This window comes from Ciona robusta, chromosome 11 (genome assembly GCF_009617815.1).
Source record: "Ciona robusta chromosome 11, ASM961781v2".
NCBI classification, from domain to species: Eukaryota; Metazoa; Chordata; class Ascidiacea; order Phlebobranchia; family Cionidae; genus Ciona; species Ciona robusta.
Window position 1 is genome coordinate 7,236,691 of NC_143245.1, and position 13,745 is coordinate 7,250,435.

General features: G+C 35.3%; 2 protein-coding genes across 2 annotated transcripts; one reads left to right on the top strand and one right to left on the bottom strand.

The window, feature by feature from the left end:
• LOC149728944 (thioredoxin-related transmembrane protein 1-like) lies at positions 1-4,143 on the top strand. Its single transcript, XM_089887860.1, has 9 exons — positions 1-156; positions 575-690; positions 1,013-1,058; positions 1,305-1,433; positions 1,653-1,698; positions 2,098-2,199; positions 2,561-2,642; positions 3,222-3,301; positions 3,588-4,143. The coding sequence occupies exons 1-9, from the start codon at positions 20-22 to the stop codon at positions 3,747-3,749; spliced, it is 900 nt and encodes a 299-aa protein (XP_089743986.1). The 5' UTR covers positions 1-19; the 3' UTR covers positions 3,750-4,143.
• LOC149728945 (5'-3' exoribonuclease 2-like) lies at positions 4,056-13,450 on the bottom strand. The gene is made up of 22 exons (XM_089887763.1): positions 13,235-13,450; positions 12,879-13,006; positions 12,666-12,777; positions 12,397-12,458; positions 12,164-12,275; positions 11,919-12,008; positions 11,565-11,706; positions 11,054-11,265; positions 10,594-10,785; positions 10,090-10,218; positions 9,835-9,996; positions 9,450-9,533; positions 9,204-9,305; positions 8,843-8,918; positions 8,434-8,630; positions 8,071-8,227; positions 7,488-7,680; positions 7,117-7,251; positions 6,760-6,909; positions 6,450-6,502; positions 4,544-4,650; positions 4,056-4,325 (listed from the first exon to the last, which is right to left on the bottom strand). Exons 1-22 carry the CDS (start codon positions 13,307-13,309, stop codon positions 4,221-4,223), a joined length of 2,775 nt encoding a protein of 924 aa, XP_089743889.1. The 5' UTR covers positions 13,310-13,450; the 3' UTR covers positions 4,056-4,220.
• Positions 13,451-13,745: the final 295 nt, after the last annotated feature.

Below are 13,745 nucleotides of genomic sequence, written 5' to 3' on the forward strand. Positions count from 1 at the left end.
AATTTAACGTTTGATAGACATGCTGTTACTTCCATCTGTTTCATTTATCCTCTGCATCACCTTTGCTCTTCCTTTGAATGCAAAGAAAAGTCAATTAATCACATTAACTGATAGTAATTGGAAGGAATGCTTAACTGGAGAGTGGATGATTAAATTGTAAGTTTCTTCAATTCTACCAACAGATGATACAATATATATATTCAATTCTGTATGGGTGAGGTGTACGACGAGGCACACCAAGGAATCTGGGATTTAGGCCAGCGCGTTTGCCTATCAACCGTACAACGTACATTAGTTAACCTTTTATTACACTATCACCTATTATACTGTTGGCTATAAAACAGTTCAACCTGGCTTCACCTAAAATTAGGTGGTTCCGGAAAAAAATTGGTTCTTAAATTTATTGCACATTTAACTTGTAAGTGGGAATTTTTACACCTTTAATAAAGTTTAAACATATTTGCATAAAACTTGAACAAGGACTGGTATTTTGAAATCTCAACCGTATCTGTTCTTTTACACCTCGTGTAAAAGTGATTTCTTCTATTTGTCAACATATACTTTTACATTGCAGTTATGCGCCGTGGTGTCCAGCATGCAGAGATAATGAACCTCAATATTCTGAATTTTCTGAATGGAGTGATGACTTAGGAATAAAGGTTGCTACTGTTGATATAACCAAAGAACTTGGTAAGAACTAACTATATTTTTCCTTCAAAATATCTGCTTAGATTTTTTGTAACAAAGGTTTGGAAATTTTTTCTTTGCTATTAACCATATCAAATATCTATAATATTGATCCTTAAACAAACTACAAGATTATGGCATTTTAGACCAATCTATTCTATATGGAAGAGTTCCTTGAGAACATAGGTTTTAGGCCAGATTTGTCCCATTACCCCTTTCGCTCCAAAGCCATAGTCCACTATCGTGTTTATTAAAAAAAATTATATATATATAATAATAATATGTATTTCACGTAATTATTCACGTAAAATGTTTTTTGTTTTAGGTCTTAGTGGAAGATTTATGGTAACAGCATTGCCTTCTTTCTATCAGTAAGTTTTTTCTTCATTTAATGTAATAAGTCCTATGTGTGAATAAGTCCCATGACTGTTAATTCCATATTTTTACATGTCTGTTAAAGATAGATAAATGTGATAATGTTGTAGTAGTAAAGGCAAGCATCTTTGCACTTTAAGTAATGTTGACAGTAAGCTCCTGCTTACATATCTGTTAAATTCATATTTACACCCACAGCCATCGCCCATGTCATAGAAATAATATTTTTTTACCACACGCAGTGCCATTGATGGTGAGTTCCGTCGTTACAACGGGGAGAGATCAGCAGACACCATGCACGAGTTTATTGAGGGAAAACTATGGAAGGATCATGAAACAGTGTATTGGTTGAGACATCCAAATAGTTTTGGGTTTGTTGCAATTTTTCTCATATTTTCTGTTTCTAAACTTTGGTAAAATTGTGACGAATATTTGTTGCATAAATAAAATTATATTGTAGTTTATTTTTATAAAATTTCATGCTTCTGCACCTATTTATTAGAGCATTTACAGTTGTTATATAAATGTTTAAGTACATAGGGTACAAAGTTATTATTTTATTTATTCTAACACCAACTTTTTACATGCAGAATGACTCTTATGTCGTGGCTGTTTAAGACTTCAGTTATCATGAAGGTAAAAGTATTAAGCAATAGGAGATTACAATAGTAATGGTGTATGTATAAGCATGGTACCATAACAAGCTGTAACAACCTGTGTATCAGTATGGCCACGCTACTTTTATTTGTTAGCTTTAGCTGTGCTCATAGGCATATTGAAAATAATTGTTAATTTGGTGTAAAAACTTGTATTTTTAACGTTGTTTAGTTGCGTTACATTTCGTGATAAAGTTCTGCCGCATGGCAGAGAAAATGTCAGAAATGCACTACGTTTTGTACGAGATGAGCCGCGAAAAACATTTACTTTTATTTGATGACCACATTACTTTATGTTTCAAGTTGATTTGTCTGTTTATAGCTTTGAGTGTAAACAACTGAAAAGTTCATGGTCATAAACCTTAATTTAAATCCACAGAACATTCATGAATCTCTTACCGAAGATTATGGATTATCACTGTGGATGTCGTATGCTGTGTTTGGTGTGGGAACTATCATTACTGGTCTGTTCCTTGGATTTGTAAGTTTCCATCACTTTCCTTGATTTGTGTTTGGGTGTTGTATGTTTCCTGCACAAATCTCTAATTTAGTGTCTGCTTTGCCTAGAAATATACACTCATGTCCACTGTCAAGCTGAAAGTTTGATTGTAATTAATAATTAAACTACCCTAGTGCTCATAATAACCAAATCCATTCTTATAAAACACATATATTGGATTTGCAGTACAGCCTTACACACAGTATATGTTTGGTAATATAACTAACTGATAGGCCTTCACAAAGAATCAATAGCATTATGCTCCCTGTCTAGCAGTGTAACAATACTTGCGTAGTCTGGTTTGTCTAATGTATCAACTTTAATGTTTGTGATTACTTCCCAGATATTAGTTTGTATAGTTGACTTTGTATCTCCACCACCACCACCACCGAAGAAATCAACCACTGTCACACAACAAAAAACAGGTGGATTTATAAACAAGATTTCCAATTTAGTTCCTTTACCCACAGTATAGTTTTAGTAATAAATTTTAAATAAATAGCATTTATTTATTCATCTCCTTAATTTTTTTCTTCTGCTAACAAGTTACTATGCATGTAACTTTAGAATCGGTAATTGATTTTATATGATTAAATATATGGAGAATGACGTAATGACCACTAAATTGTAACTAGTAAGCACTAAGCAGTTTCAGTAAAAAGACAGACACACTTACACACCTATACAGTAGTGTGGGGAAAGATGTGACACTTTAACACATAATATCCAAATATCCTAATCGTGATCTTTCTCCACCCCACTATATCTGTTTGTATCCTTCAGTTTTAATGCGTGCCCTTATCCACTGTGTCACAGCACCAGTCTTGTACAAAAACACACACACCTGGGCTCCAATAGTTCCCTTTATTTTGTAAAAATAAGGCATAAAATAACCATGCTTTATTGCACTGCATATCTGGTTTTTAGTAATGTTTAAAGATAGAATTAAACGCATATTCCAATTTTCTGGTTGCTTCTTGTTTATATGAAATATATTTCCACAGCTGAACCACCTGTTGATGATAAGAATGATAAAGGTGGTGAGGGGGAAAACAAAGCTTTACTGGAAGAAGATTCAGAAAAGGTTGGTTTACGTTCATACTTTTACAGGTGTAGTGTTATGGAGGCTACATCACTGCAAAGTTTGAAACCGGGATGACATCATGTGTTTTAGCACTCCAGTTTTACACTTTAGACAGCCTTTAACATACTGTTAGGTGTTCATACCTATAAGCAGAGCCAAAGTATACACTATTCAACACATTTATCAAGAGTATACAGTATTTAACATATTTTTTATTTCTTGTGTATACCTACATTAGTAAATATAAATCAATTTTCAATTTTAAGAATTTTTTATGCTTTTTGAGGATTCGCAAGCTTCTGACTGGGAGACGATAAATGAGGCGGAAATTGATCCTGGAAGTCAGGGATCTCAACCTCGGCAGAGGAAGATAGCAGCTTCTCAATTAAAGGAGGAGGATAAAAAGGAGAGTGAGAAAGTGGGAGGAAAAGGAGAAAAAGATGATTGACAAACAAAACATGGATTATTTAAAACCGGGATGCAGATAAGAGTTTAAACAAGTTTTATAGTTTTATAAGGAGTTATAATTGTTTAATTTAAAATTCAGCTTGGTTTTGATCAGTGAAAAAAGATTTAGACTGCCAATGTTGAATTTTTACTTTTTTTCTGCTTTGTTTGCGTTTTATTCTAGTTCTGCTTTCGGTAAATAGGCAACCCCAAAAAACGTTTTTTGTCTCGAGTTTTTTTTCATATACTTAGAAAAGTTATTATACCAATTAGAAACAGCCCTAATGTAATATGTAATAACCATTAGCAATTTGTATTGTTTTATTTATTCATTCCAGTTCTTATGTGGTTCTATAACTTAAAATAAAGCAAGTGAGTAAAATCGGTTTTAAAAATTGGTATTCACTCTGACTTAGGAGCAACAATCCATACACAAAGTGTGCAATTGATATCATAACTCATTGCACTAATGTTAATATGAACCATGTCTAGAGTAACCCCCATAACCACGTGGGTATTGTCCGTGTCCACCTCGTTGGTTGTAGTTTTGGTATCTTGGGCTACCACGGTTAGGACCCTGAAAGTATAGTTCGTAAAATAGAATACAGCATTTTTATGACAATTAAGTTAGGTTGCGATTTCCTATGGTATTCTAATATACTTAAGCTCTCAGAGTACAACTTGTTTTTAAAGTCTATCTAAATTAAATTGGTCGAAAACCACTCCGACCATTACAGCCAATAATTCAGCAAAATATAAATTCAACAGTCTACCAAAGTAACTATAAAGGCTCACCCTAGGTCCCCTTGGTCCCCTATTGTAATCATTTGATCTGTTCTGTTGGTAGTTCTGGTTTTGTCTGTAGCCTCCTGGGCCTTCATGTCTGTGCCTTGGATTGTAGCCTGTAAATATCGCGACCAAGATATTACAGTTGTTAAACTTAATGGTAGACTAGTATACGCAGTGGCTTGGATTTATGTCCTATGGAAAGTGGTAGACTAGTATATTAATTTATTTGTGAGATGTGCATATCATGATAATCTTTCAAGGGTTTCACCAATCTCTGGATTTGCAAATTGAAAAAAGCAAATATTAAACTGTCCACAATATTACAGACTTACACGTTTTATTGTTGCAACTAGGGATGTGCTGAAGTTGAAAAAGCTCGGGTTCGCCGAGCGCCGAGCTTCAACGAAAAGCTCGGCACGAGCCCGAGCCCGAGCACCTATGACGTCATCAAGGAGAAAGGCGTACGAGAATGCGTTCCTATTCAGCCGAAAAGCGCCGCTAATCAAAATAATACAGAACACGTGGTTTGCGGTTATAGAGACGTCTCGCTTTTCATAATTCCTACTGTTGCAAAATGTAAAATTCATACAAATAATATTTAATTAAACAATTATTTATAACTGTTACAGCCAGTGGCACAACTAGCAAGTTTCTACGCATGTTCATCTTGGATAATGTAACGATTATTTACGTCAGAATAAACCTTTACGATCGTTACATCACAAACGAGATTGTTGGAAAACAATCGTGTTTTATTCGCTTCCATACGATCTGTAGTTTGTGTATAATTTTTGTTTCTGATGATTAGTTTAATGCAGGTAAATCGCGATTTTGTGAATTTTAATTGGTGCAAATATAAGAGCGAGGAGCGACGCTATCAGTAAATTGGAACCAACATAAATTGTAATATGATATTACAAAGTATCGTCCCGGTCGAGCTTGGACAGAAGCCAAAAAACATCGTTTGATGCCGCCGCACGAGAACCAGAGTTTCATTACGTCATTTTTCAAAAGAATAAATTCACAACGATTGCTTCGTTTGTTACGTGTGGAATGTATGCTACCGCATGCGTCTTCCTTTATTTCATACGCCGGCGCAGAGTTTAAAAATGTGACGCTGATACACGATGTTTTGATCTCGTGGTTGGTTGGGCTGCCCAACTTGGGCAGTGGGCACATTCCTCCCGATTGTTATATTATAAAACGTCATAATTAATAGTTACGTTGCGATAGGACACGTGACGTAACAATTGAATAAAAAATTGTTCTAATTCCAAGCGAAGGAATGTTATATTGAATGCAACGCGTGTGTGTGCGTCTTAGCACTTTCTGGCTGCGTACAGTGTCTGCGGTAAAGGTGGCTTAGAGGTTGGAAAACTCTGTGGTTGCAAAACCGTGGTTGCAGCAATTTATATTATTTCATTATAAAAAAGTTTAAGAGTTTTTGGCTTTTTATTTAAAATCTGATACGAAAACATTGGGCGCTCGTGTAATTCGACAACGGCTGTAATTCGATACGGGCAAATTCGCTGACGTTGCGATTCGTTACTTGCGAGAGAGCAAATTCACAACGAACGAAAAATAATTAAAGAGAAAGCTACGCTGACTAGTCTCGTTATCTCCTCTTAGTAGCTTCACTTTTTTTTCATTTTTAATATTTTTCGCTCTCGCGTGCAACATTATAGCATAAGGCTCGAGTTTTCAGCCGAGCGCCGAGCGTCAAAAAAGGAGACGCTCGGGCACGAGCTTTTGAGTTCGGGCTCGGCTCGGCACATCCCTAGTTGCAACCCTTAAAAATTATAAAAATCGACACCACAGAGTATTTACAGCATAAAATTTAATGTCATAAAATTGACATAACATGGCGTATACATACACGTTGTAGTAAAATTTAAATTTAACTTCCACATACCTTGGTTGTTATATGAAGAGGAACCACGGTATGGCATGTTGTGTCGAATGTGTCTGGTGAGAAAGTTAGTTAGAATATATATTAGTTATATAAGCATCATGTATAGACATAAATGATGTTAGCAATGCCTTGGATGACATGTCTTTTAATTAAGAGTAACATCATATATAATATTTGAGCATACCAGTTTGCAAAGAAAATACCCTGATATTAGGTGGCCATAATTAAATGAGCAGAAGTTGTTACATTCACACATTGATATCTGTGGTTTTCCGTGCTATATCACCAACCCTGCAAGCCATTATCTCACCTGTGAGAGCTTGGGTCGAGTGCGCTCCTCGATCGATGGTGGTTGAACCCGATCACTGGTTGCCAATGGTTACCACCCCTGTTGCCACGGTAACCTCCGCCACGATCGTTGCTACGGAGATCCTGAGGTTTCACTGAGGGAGGTGGAAACCTGAAAGTGGAAGATTCAATAATGTTGTTGTGTGTGGCAGTAAACATGAGGTGTACGAATATATCATGTGTGTCTGATGTATAAAAAGACATCAGTGTTATAAAGCGACGGTGAGCATGAGGATGAGGTGTATGAGCTTTTTCTTATTCAATAATTTTGTAGTTATTTTACAGCTCATGCATTCACAACTAACAACCGTCCACTCACTTGGCTCCTGGAAGTAACTTGGCTTCAAATATGTGGCCTTCAGGATATGCAGGGTCCTTGAATGCCATGCTGAGTACTTGGTTGTTCATAACGCTATCCAAACAGTTGTGGATGGGCACTGGTGCATGGACCACTCTGTTTAAACGTAAATATCAATAAAGTTAAACATAACAATGTTTTTAAAGCTCCTATCAAAAATTAGAATTCTAAATTAAACATCAGACCTTTTCTTCTTTATGTCCTTAATTTAAAAATCAAATTTAAAATTAACCAGGAGTTTTTTTAACTTTAAACTAAACAAAGAGTTTACAAGCTATCTCAACAGGAATGCTCTTTTATTGCTTAATTTAAACCCACTATAGCCCTCTTACGTTTGTCCCACTTTACAGTGTTCGTCATTCCACACCTTTCCAGCCATACCATGAGCCAACCCAGGATCTATATCTGCTGCTTCATCGTATGACATTGGGGGTGTTCCTCCTTCATATAGACCTTTCAACAAAGCATGTAAAGGATGATGGACACCAACGAAAAGATAATCATTGCCGCGACTGTTTCTTTTCTCTGAAAAGTGAAGTTTTGAGTTAAATACCTTTTGAACAAATGTTTTGGGCCTTTTATAAAAAAAATAGGCCATACATGTGTACAAGCAGTATCTAGACACCAAATTGGATAAATGCCCTAATTCCTGTTAACCTATATGGTTTTCATTGACACAAAATGCCCAGAAGTTTTGTAAACTTACCTTAAAGATGAGATCACACAAAACTGGAAAATCACTAATGCTTTCTCCAACTTTAGTAATTGTTTAACCAACAACCAAATTTATCACAATATTTTATTCTATAAGGTTGAGGTCTTCTGGCAAGGCACAACAGGGACATAAATTTACGTCAGAATTGTTCTATTACACTTCTTCCACATTACGCTTTATAATGTTTCTATTATTCTAACCTTCCTGTGGGGTAAGATCATCATAAACTCTCGTTAGCGAGCTCATCATCCGATCCTCGTCAACAAACGGAAGCAGGGCAACCCCCTGCCATGCATATTTCTTCCCGTTCAAATCAATCTTAAAATCTTCCGGATAAAAATCAATAATTGGAGATTCCTTAAAGAGAAAAAGACAATTTTATTTATGTGTTTAGAGAAATGGGCGTGCCATACATCCTAGGTTCCCAAAATAAATTAATAAACACAAGATTAACAGAATGTGTACTCTTTTTTATTTAAATTTTACTTCATTTGCAAGTTATGCAAATTTTAATTTGTCATTTTTATCAATAATTTTAAATAAAACCCAACCTTTATACTTACAGGATCCCCCATTAGTTTTCTCCAGGTGGTTGGTAGGAACTGACCACTGGCCTCCGGGAAGACGCACATAAGCTGCTCCAGTGGCCTCTTGGGTTGGGTGTTTGTGGGAAACTCATTAGGAAGGTCGGAAATATCAAAGAAATCGGAAGCGAATGGAGCGTAATGGAAAGGGAAGAACCATTTCCATGAGGCGCAACCTGGTTGACAGTGAGTTGGTAATGTTACAACTTCTATTACATGTCAATTTTATAACAAAACACTTTAATTAAATTCACATTGATTTGTGTTAATACAGGAATCTTTTTACAAAACTAGCTTTAATTCTACAGTACTATATATACCTTGCTTTTAGTTTAAGTTTTACAGAAAAAGAATGACAAATGTTAAACCAACAAAATAAATAAGTTACCTTGATAATAATACAGCAACACCCAACATAAACCTTCCACATAACAACGAACTAGAGTTCGACGGAATTCAAAATCCTAGAATAATAAATAATCATTAAATTCTGGGTGTTGCGGTAATGGGACAACTTTGGGCTAAATCTCATGGTCCCAGGTGTTTCTTGTTATAGGCCCTCACCCATATACGATATAAAATGACAAGTTTTGATATAAATATATTGAATGAGCAGTATTAGATGAGGTGTAGCCATGATTTTCAAGGTCAAACAGTTACATTGTAATAAGTTGATTCATTACCAAAAGTTAAAAAACACTGGTCATGCCATATACATTACAAACAAGACTTGGCAAACACAGCTTCACCTTCATTGAAACATTAAACTTTGCTCTGAAGTATCTTTCCTTCCACCCATCCTCCCATAACCTCACGTCATCATCTGGTTCATCATCATCATCATTGTCCTCCTGGGAGGAGGAAAGATCATCTTTATTTTATCACAGTATAGTTCATTACTTTTTTTTTGCTATTGCTCTTTTTATTTGACATATTTTTAAACAAAATGAAACTAATTTTTAATTAACATTTTAAATTAATCTATAAATTTTTACCTTTTTTCTTTTTGCTGCAGAAGACTCAGCTTGAGTTGAAGTTGAAGATTTTGACAACATGGCTCTCAGTGAAGCAGCAGCATCCTGTAAAAAGTAAGGCAACTTTTAGATTAAAAATGTAAAAGAATTTTATATCTAACTGGTAAAGTTTTTAAAACTAATGTTAGTTTTTCACCGAAAGGTTAGTCAAAACTAAATACAGCCTCCTAAATATTTTTTGGCTGCTTTGCCTTTACTAACACCAAAACCATGTAATAAAACCTTATCATCTAAGTAAACAGCATTATATCTACCAGATCTTATAGGCCCTATAACCATAAAGGATATAAAGAGCACTGTTGTATTTATCCACTTCACTGTAGTAGTAGAAATATAATATACTGACCAAGTTTTTTAAATCTTTAGACCTCATTTCAAGAATGGATTGCTTTACATTAGTTAGTGGGTTGGGGGATTCAAACCCTGAACCAAGTGGAGTTGGAGCAAACTGTGATCCTGGGATGTAGGAAGGACCTTGATCTCGTTTAGTCCTTTGTCGCTTTGCTTTCTGAAAATTTTCATAAAAATTAATAAAAAACACTTCAGGTAACCATGACCATTTTATGACCATTTTTTTTAACTAATTAACAAAAAATTGAACCTCTCTTGCTCTGTAGTTGACATCACTCTCTCTTCTCTTCCTGAAGATCTCATCCTCCAACTTCCCGATTCCCATCATTATCTTCTCAACTCGAGATAAATTAACTTTCCCGTTGCAAGTCAGGTAGCCCTGGTGTGCAAAAATAAAAAGTGATGCCTGCCTCAGAAAGGGCAGTGTTTCCAAACTTTTTAAATGGAAATGTTTGCATCAAGAAATAAAATGTTTCCTGCCCCCTTATCACTCTAAACACCATTCCATGTGGAAAAGGTCCCACGCCATGCAACCTGAGATTTAATAAAGTTTACCCAAACACCAAGGGTGCTGCAAACCATAGTGAACACTAGATTGCCGTAATGTCAGCTAAGTGTCTTGCCCAGGGTCACATTCAGCTATTGAACATCGAGCATCAAAACCACTTGGTTCTGTTTTACCAAAATCAGTCTATTTTTCACAGAATTTTACTCACACAGATTGCTACCAAAACAAACACTGAACACCACTTACCCCAGTTTGGTGAACAATATCTTTATAAAGTCGCACAAGTTTATCAATCGCTCCCTCCCTGATCTCCAGGGATGGGAGATGAGGAAGGAAGTCATTCCCGACGAAGAAACACATCATCACCCAATCATCAATGATGTTTTCAAAGTCGTATTTGAACGGAAGACCCGGCATCTCCATTTCAAGTTTGATGTACTGTAAGAATAATAAGTGGTTGATATTTGTAACTATGAGTTTGCCTATTCTGGATTATCAAAACTTAACATCTATGGTAATAATAATAAGTTAAGTGCTATTGGGGGGTTTAGTTTACGCAATGTCAATTTTACTGTGGTATTTTTGACTAATTTCAGATATGTCATAAAAAACTAAGTTAATAAAGCTAAACAATTCAAGTCCTGGAAAACGATAAGAGACATTTTACCAGTATTATGTTTAGTGAATAATACAAAAAATGTTCCACCTCTCTAATTACACATATCCTTATGAAAATATAGTTTGTCCCTGCGTGTGGTTGAGATTGCACTACGTTTAGTTCGTCACTTTGATCCCTAGGGAGGCCACAGCAGTCAGCCATCTCGTGTCCGTACTGCGCACATATTCCACAAGGTCTGGGCTGGTTGGGTTTAAACTCTTCACGGATAATTGTAAAGTTTGGTTCATGAGTAGCAAGACCTGTAAAAAGAAGAGGGTTAGGAGTTTGTATTATTAAAGCCGTTAGCCAGTAATGTGAGTAAGTGTATGGACATGACTTGGCAGGAAAATTAGCTCCGACTATTAAATTTAAGGTATTTAGTATTCTGTAAAGTAAAGAACTTCATGGTCCAGGTTTTTTTTTTAATCATTCTAAATGGTTATGAGGTATACTTAAGTAAGGTTATCAAATGCCATGCTACAAACGTGGGTGAGGTCCTTGTTGAGGACCTGGGTTTTAGGCCATAACTGCCCCGTTACCCAAACTACACGTGAGTTACCTAGCATGATCAAGTCAGCATCTGCTCCACATATACAGTGATGAGTATTGGGGTCATGGTCAGGTTGTCCTCTTTGTTTTCGTATGAAATCCATGATCTTGTGTTCTCCCTCTCCAGGTACATTGGCATCAGATAAAATCACCTGTGTATTTTATAAAACCAACATTGTATAACGAAAATGGATTAGTTGCTGATAATGGTGACTGATATTTTTAAGCCTTTGACAACTGTAACTGTCTAGAACTGTAACTAAAATGCATTTGTAAAACAGAATTTCATTTTCAATGCTTAAATTGTCAGTGGGTAATTGGCAACTGAAAGAGTTTTCAACATAGAAATAAAATATAATCTTACCTCAATGTTTCTCCAGCCCGGATCATTATTTAATCGATCAATGATGTAAAACCGAAGGCAAGCAGCCAACCGAAACATGAACTCGGTTCCCTAGTCAAATATTAAACAATATTAGGATAGTTATAAAATTATAAAATGATTCCTTGTCAATTTTTAACACAAAAAAAAATTCACATACGTTTCACTGTATATTATCCTGTAAATAAGCAGTATTATACAATGATTGTACAACATTTATTACTTACTGGTGTGATACAGTTGCTGTCAAATCTTTCAGCTTTTGGATCGACCTCCGGCAATCTCATTCCATTTCTCAACAACTCTGCTCGGATTGAAGCCTTCAGTTCAGTTTGTTCTCTGGGAGATAAAAAAGTTATAAATTTATTTCGTTTTTCGCCCCAATTTTAACGCACAAGTTCTATTATTAGAAACTTAGGGAAGAATGTACAAGTTCTAATTGTGCATTAGTTTAACTTACACTCCTTCCTTTGAAGCACGGAATCTTCTGGAACGTTGTTGATTCATCTTCGCACGAGGGGCCTGTGTTCGTAACTTGCGTCAAAACCAAATATTACTTAATGAAAAAAATTCACAACCTACGCACCAAATATTTACAAAAAAATATGTTGGACAATAGCACAAGAATACAGAAGTAACAAGTCTGTATATATTGGCAGTGGCTTGGCACTTTTGTGTTGACTGTTTTAAAAAGAAATTATTTAGATCACTGGTGTATTAACTATTTACCACTCCATCAATCGCCATGTATAGCACCCTTCGTGGACGAACAATGCTAAAGAGCCGATCAATTGAATCGAAGATAGCAATCATGATTTCTTGTTCATTCTTTGGTGCAGGTCTAATAAATAAAACTTAAAAATAATACAAAGTTTTTCACAACATTATTTTTCCCACAAGATAACAAGAAAAAAGTCAAAATTTCCGCTTATCAAAAACTACCTGTCCTCTGGGTGACTACAAGGGTGAATAATCCCATTCATGTCCAAGTAAAGATTATCAAACTCGATATCATTTGGATTTGGTAGACTTGTGTCCACTGGGATTGTGACTCCATCTATTTCCTTGGCCTGCACGTATGATTATTGGTTTAAATTTACATAAGGGTCACAAGAGTTCGTTTGTTTGAAGTTAACCATTTATAACTCTACATATTTAAAAAATACCAATAAAACATGCGTTTTTTAGGTTCAGTGGCCTGTTTTAATATATAAAAAATAGCATTTATAGAAATTGGTTAAATAAGCACAAGTAGGTTACGTTGTATAGATACGAAAATACATTTCTAATTTATTTACCTTTTCCTCGTTGCAGTGGATGACTATAGAAGAATATTTTCTACTCAGCCATCGAAAAAATGCTGGTACTCCCATTTAACCAGTGTAGGCTTCAAACGGGTCGTAGATATAGGTCTAGATTATGCTGTAGCAATCAGTGAACCAGTTATGTCAACTTTAAACAAAATTTTATCAGAATGTAATTCGCAACACGAGAACTCGGTCTATACTGGGAATTCCCCGTATATTTTACCGCGAGGTAAAGTTAGGAATTTAAAATTTGTTTTATTGGTCTTTTCAAGCTTTAATTAAAAATAGTGGTCATTAGTACAATTAAATTATCGTTTTGAAGTTGCATGTCGTTATATATAGACAAATTTAAACGAGTACACAAATCATTCATCACTTTTTAACATTACTCCACGAGGTTGCGAACTTTTCATGTTTTTCAATTTTTTTGTCTATAAAGTAATCAATAAACTTTCTTTCTAATTTGTTTATAATACTACTGACATGCATGGTTATTAGTTTT

Excerpts from the sequence above, each read along its gene's own strand:
- LOC149728944 (XM_089887860.1), top strand. The coding sequence starts at position 20 with ATGCTGTTACTTCCATCTGTTTCATTTATCCTCTGCATCACCTTTGCT. Across the intron at positions 157-574 it reads GGAGAGTGGATGATTAAATT|TTATGCGCCGTGGTGTCCAG; the intron begins GTAAGTTTCTTC and ends TTTACATTGCAG. Across the intron at positions 1,434-1,652 it reads AGACATCCAAATAGTTTTGG|AATGACTCTTATGTCGTGGC; the intron begins GTTTGTTGCAAT and ends TTTTACATGCAG.
- LOC149728945 (XM_089887763.1), bottom strand. The coding sequence starts at position 13,309 with ATGGGAGTACCAGCATTTTTTCGATGGCTGAGTAGAAAATATTCTTCT. Across the intron at positions 11,707-11,918 it reads CGGGCTGGAGAAACATTGAG|GTGATTTTATCTGATGCCAA; the intron begins GTAAGATTATAT and ends TAAAATACACAG. Across the intron at positions 9,534-9,834 it reads CTAAAGATTTAAAAAACTTG|GATGCTGCTGCTTCACTGAG; the intron begins GTCAGTATATTA and ends TACTTTTTACAG.